At 37.3% G+C, this 5,392-nt stretch overlaps 1 protein-coding gene across 2 annotated transcripts; it reads left to right on the top strand.

Annotated features, from left to right (window-relative positions):
* Nucleotides 1-825: 825 nt before the first annotated feature.
* On the top strand, nt 826-4,672 carry LOC113350443 (ABC transporter E family member 2-like). Of its 2 annotated transcripts, none has more exons than XM_026594580.1 (13): nt 826-1,042; nt 1,135-1,220; nt 1,315-1,412; nt 1,606-1,723; nt 1,832-1,921; nt 2,063-2,367; nt 2,451-2,646; nt 2,723-2,908; nt 3,019-3,288; nt 3,459-3,704; nt 3,813-3,953; nt 4,042-4,228; nt 4,376-4,672. In XM_026594580.1, exons 1-11 carry the CDS (start codon nt 940-942, stop codon nt 3,927-3,929), a joined length of 1,815 nt encoding a protein of 604 aa, XP_026450365.1. In that variant the 5' UTR covers nt 826-939; the 3' UTR covers nt 3,930-3,953; nt 4,042-4,228; nt 4,376-4,672. The 2 variants fall into 2 exon arrangements, with proteins under 2 accessions (XP_026450365.1, XP_026450364.1); XM_026594579.1 differs by having other exon boundaries at nt 4,364-4,672.
* The last annotated feature ends 720 nt before the right edge of the window (nt 4,673-5,392 follow it).

Here is a 5,392-nt window from a genome sequence, read left to right as displayed (position 1 = left end):
CTTTATTGACAGTAGTATATTATGGAGTATCGGATCAGTAAAATGTGGCTCATTATCTAACAGTTCGATAATGAGAAGATTCATAAAATCTGTAGAAGTCTTGGATCTAGGGATAATTATCCCGACTTCTCGACCATTAGGTATAAGAGTCAAATTGTATTATAATTTCTCATGTATCATATTTTTTCAAGGGTATAATCGGCAAGCAAACTAGAATATATAATATATCTAAAAATCTGTGCCTTGGAATTTTACAAATTGTATCTCATTGGAAAGATTTTAAAGAGATCCACACAAAGAGTACAAACAACAATATCAAATTTAAAGTTCTTACGAAAAAATCGGAAGTGTTTATCATTTTTGGCACAATTTTCAAAAATAAATTTCATAACCATTATACAAACCACCACAAAGGATGCATAACAAATTATGTATACATCAATTAATTTTCCACTGCAACTAATAAAACCATATACTCCCTCCGTTTCAGGAAAAGTGATACTTTCATTATAGGCACAATTTTTCTTTTCTATATAGTCCTATTACAGAAATATTTCCTTTTTTTTTGGTCAGCCCTCCCCACCGTATAAGGGGTCATCCTTAATTATCATGTAAATGCAGATATTTGTTGCCGTATTTGGTATTTTCCTAATTGGATATATTTAAGCCAAAGAATACCATATTTTTAATATTTTGTACTAATAATTTTTTCTTCGCATGGGTGAGAAAAAGGAAGCTAGGTCAACGAAAGCAACCCATTACTTGACTTCTAAGTATATATATTTTCCCTTTCCGTGTTTTGTGGGGGTCAAGAAATCGCAAAGATTGTGTCAATTTGGGAAACCCTGAGTATATAAACCCCTAGATAATTCGTCTTGGTTTATTTTCTAGATTTCCTATTTTTGTTTCTTCTTCATCAACCTTTCTAGAATCTTCATCATGCCTGACCGGTTGTCTAGAATCGCGGTGCTCAATCCCGACCGCTGCAAACCTAACAAGTGCCGGCAAGAATGCAAAAAGTCTTGCCCTGTTGTTAAAACTGGTAACTATAAAGACCCAAATATTATTTTTTCTGTTTGATATTAAATTTTATGAAAAATTTCAGAGATTAATTTAGGATTTGTTTTTTTTTAGGTAAACTTTGTATTGAAGTTACTAGTAGTTCTAAGTTAGCATCAATTTCTGAAGAATTATGCATTGGGTGTGGTATTTGTGTCAAGGTATGTCGATTTTATTACTTTAGCGATTGTTCTAGGGTTTAATTTTACTATGTGGTTATTAGATTGGACTAATTTTATTTTTAATTTGGAATAGAAATGCCCATTTGAAGCAATTGATATTATCAACTTGCCAAGAGATTTGGATAAAGAGACAACGCATCGCTATGGCCCCAATACATTCAAATTGCACAGGTTTTGTAAGCTTGTTCATTCTTGTTTTTGCTTTTATATGAGAAATTCTATGTAAAATTGTGCTGTTTACTACAATTTTCACTGCCCGCTGTGACCATATGAATGCGCGGGTGCAAGCGCAGTGTAATGACCGTTAGTTACTCGCGTTCCATTAGTAATAGATTGATAGTTGGCTGAATAAGTTCAATTACAGGTTACCAGTTCCAAGGCCTGGACAAGTTCTTGGTTTAGTGGGAACAAATGGAATTGGAAAGTCTACTGCGCTTAAAGTGTTGAGTGGGAAATTGATACCTAATTTGGGCAAATTTGATGTAAGTACATAAGGAACTCTCAGAAAGTATCATTATTATCACTTGCGGTTGTACATTATGATACATGAAACTAATGGATAGTTGCTGTTTGATTTTATTCCCTTGTAGAACCCACCTAGCTGGCAGCAAATATTGGAATACTTCAGAGGAAATGAGCTTCAGAACTATTTCACTCGAATGCGTAACGAAAAGTTAAAGGTAATTCAGTAGATTGGGGAACTTCTATCACCTGTTCGCCTAGTCTAGGATACCTATGCCACAAGAAAGGAGCAACAGCAACTTGATTTTGCCTTCATTTGAATTTCCGTCTTACTGCTGATTACTTGTTCCTTTCAATAGGCAAAATCCAAGCGCCAATATTTGGATGACATCCCAAGAATGGTTAAAGGGAATGTGGGGCAAGTGCTGGAGCAAAATGATGAGAGAAATGTCAAAGAGGAACTCTGTCTTGATCTTGAGTTGAACCAGGTTACAGATCGAAATGTTGGTGATTTATCCGGTGGTGAGCTGCAGAGATTCGCTATCGCTGCGGTTGCCATGCAGAGCGCAGATATTTACATGTTTGACGAGCCATCCAGTTTTCTTGATGTGAAGCAGAGGCTTAAAGCTGCTCAAGTAATCCGAACGTTGCTCAGGCCAAATAGGTTTTGTCTCTTTCATCTCTCATGATGTTATATTCATTCAGACATGAAGCAGAAATCTTATGATATTATGTTTTCATCTTCAGTTATGTCATTGTTGTGGAGCATGACCTTAGTGTTTTGGATTACTTATCGGACTTCATTTGCTGCTTATATGGGAAACCTGGAGCATATGGAGTTGTGACCCTTCCCTTTTCTGTCAGAGAGGGAATTAATATTTTCTTGGCTGGCTTTGTCCCTACTGAGAATCTACGATTCCGTGATGAATCACTTACTTTTAAGGTAACAATTCGTTCTTCTGTTATATGGTTCTATGCTCTAAATATTCCATTATCATTTATTTACTAATTGTTTTCAGGTTGCGGAGACTCCGGAGGAAAGTGCAGAAGAAATTCAGTCGTATGCACGATACAAATACCCTACAATGAGTAAAACTCAAGGAAATTTTAAGCTTCAAATCATGGAGGGAGAATTCACTGATTCTCAAATTGTTGTTATGCTGGGTGAAAATGGGACAGGGAAGACAACATTTATCCGCATGCTGGTACGCCTTCTAGATCCTTTATTCTATGAGTGCATGATTATTCTAGATATATCATTTGTGAATTCAAAATAAGGTGTGGATTTCTTAATCACTGCTACAACTATATACAGGCTGGTTTATTGAAACCCGACGAGGTGGATGATTCAGATGTAGAAATACCTGAATTTAATGTGTCATACAAACCCCAGGAGATCAGTCCTAAATCTCTATCTTCTGTTAGAGAGTTTCTGCACAAAAGAATCCGTGAGGCGTGCATGCATCCTCAGTTTGTGTCAGATGTCATGAAACCACTCCAAATTGAGCAGTTAATGGATCAGCAAGTCAAGAATCTCTCAGGTGGAGAGCGGCAAAGAATTGCATTATGTCTTTGCCTTGGAAAGGTCTGTATTCTTATTATTATAATTTCATATTCATTTCCAGTTAAAATGGCATTCTTGAGTTAGTTATTGTATGACTGTTCGGTAATGACATTGGGACAGAAAATTGAATTGAATTTGTAATTAGAGGAGTTCCTCACAATTTTACAATTGGTGGTTTATGGTTAATGCAGCCTGCGGATATATATCTGATAGACGAGCCGAGTGCTTATCTTGATTCAGAGCAGCGTATCGTTGCCTCAAAAGTCATTAAGAGGTTTATCCTCCATGCAAAGAAGACTGCTTTTGTCGTTGAGCATGATTTCATAATGGCGACTTATCTTGCTGATAGGGTGATTGTGTTTGAGGGAAGACCCTCTATCGATTCTACTGCAAATGCTCCCCAGTCTTTGTTGACAGGGATGAACCTTTTCCTATCTGTAAGTTGCACTTCTATCTTGTCAAGTTGCTTTATATATTTCTAGCTTATGTTATATGGTTCTATTCCTTCTTACTAATTACTAAATTTTGGTCTTAATAATGTGCAGCAATTGGATATTACCTTTAGACGCGACCCTGCAAATTTCAGGCCGCGGATTAACAAGTTGGAATCCACGAAAGACAAGGAGCAAAAAGCTGCTGGGACGTTTTATTACCTCAACTAAGGCATACCAGTGGTCAAGTTTCATGTAAGGTTAACCTATCTGTAACAGACTCACAGTTCACCTTGACCTCCAGTTTTGACTAATCTCTTTGTTTCTGGTCTATATTGTGCAGCAATTGGATATTGTGGACGGGGTCCAACCAATATCGGGCCATGGATTAAGGAGTCCACGAGAGACGAGGACATGCTGGAATCCACGAAAGACGGTGACAAGTTGGAATCCATGGGAGACGGGGAACAAAGAGCTGCAGGGCCCTATTGTTAGCTCGATGACTAAGCCTGCAATACCACCCAGGCCAAGTTCGTTTACCCCTCTGCTATTACTTTTCATTGTTGCATTTAGCTTAGTTGGCTTTATATGATATATGCTCTTTATTTTGGTTGGCAAATATTTATTCACAGTTGGAACCGAACCCTTAATATCCCTTACCTTAGGCTTTCTTGTAGGTGCTTTTATCGGTGGTATAAAAGAACGACAAAGCCTCGGAGTCGTTACGTATCTGCTGAGCACGAGGTTTCTGGCCTAGGTGCGCTGGCCAGTTGTTGGGGAGGTCATATCTGTTGGAAGCATAGCATACAATAGTTTGATAAGCCACGTGTTTGCTTTTTGTTTGCTTTTTACTTGCTCCCTCTGAGAGGAAATTTATTTATTGAGACAGTATTTGATGTTTTCTTAAGAATGAATATGTTGCTGGGTGCACCAACACTGACAAATTAAGTAAGGCTAGCTTGGATTGATAATTACTTTCTTGCTTAAATAACCGACATGCTTTCAAAAAAAAATTTGGTGATGATTTTGTTTAAAGGTATGAGACATATCTCAGGACACCTCTTATAAATATACCTAACCTGACTAGAGAAATCATTTTGTATACCTCAACATCAAAACAAGTTTCTTCAAGAGCGCGTGATTAAGGATATTTGGGGATATGAATTACTTCCCCAAACCAGAGGTGTCTGTTAAAGGGTGTTTTTTGGGGCAAAAATTCTAAAACATCCTTTGATTAATTAAAAAACATTATGGAAAGACTGTTTTACCCTTCCCACAAAATAAAAAACTTAAAATCAAAACAAAACTAGTCAAATAAAACCAAGGTGACCAAACATGTGGCACAAAAAATCCAGCCATATTATTTTTAATAAATCATTTAGTTTTTATTACTTTAAAAAAAGCCAAACACACCCTTTTTACCTTGTCTTCTTCTTCTTTTTCTTCTCTCCTTTCTTTTTTCTATTTCTGCGGTCTTTATCTCCCCACCACCATTAACACCAGCAGCAACAAATATCTCTCCATGAACACCATCGCAAGACCTCCGTCACCACCAGCAACAACACCTCCGTCACCACCAGCAGCAACACCTTCGTCTCCTCCACGAAACCTTCGTCTCTTTTTCTTCTATTTTTATTCAGATCTATCACCAACAGTAGCTCCGCCACCATCAAACCAACCGATGTGTCCAGATC

Source organism: Papaver somniferum, chromosome 2, assembly GCF_003573695.1.
Source record: "Papaver somniferum cultivar HN1 chromosome 2, ASM357369v1, whole genome shotgun sequence".
In the NCBI taxonomy this organism is placed as follows: Eukaryota; Viridiplantae; Streptophyta; class Magnoliopsida; order Ranunculales; family Papaveraceae; genus Papaver; species Papaver somniferum.
The sequence above is the reverse complement of the archived record's forward strand: the minus strand, read 5'-3'. Positions and strand labels throughout refer to the sequence as shown.

Excerpts from the sequence above, each read along its gene's own strand:
- LOC113350443 (XM_026594580.1), top strand. The coding sequence starts at position 940 with ATGCCTGACCGGTTGTCTAGAATCGCGGTGCTCAATCCCGACCGCTGC. Across the intron at positions 1,043-1,134 it reads TTGCCCTGTTGTTAAAACTG|GTAAACTTTGTATTGAAGTT; the intron begins GTAACTATAAAG and ends GTTTTTTTTTAG. Across the intron at positions 3,289-3,458 it reads TATGTCTTTGCCTTGGAAAG|CCTGCGGATATATATCTGAT; the intron begins GTCTGTATTCTT and ends TGGTTAATGCAG.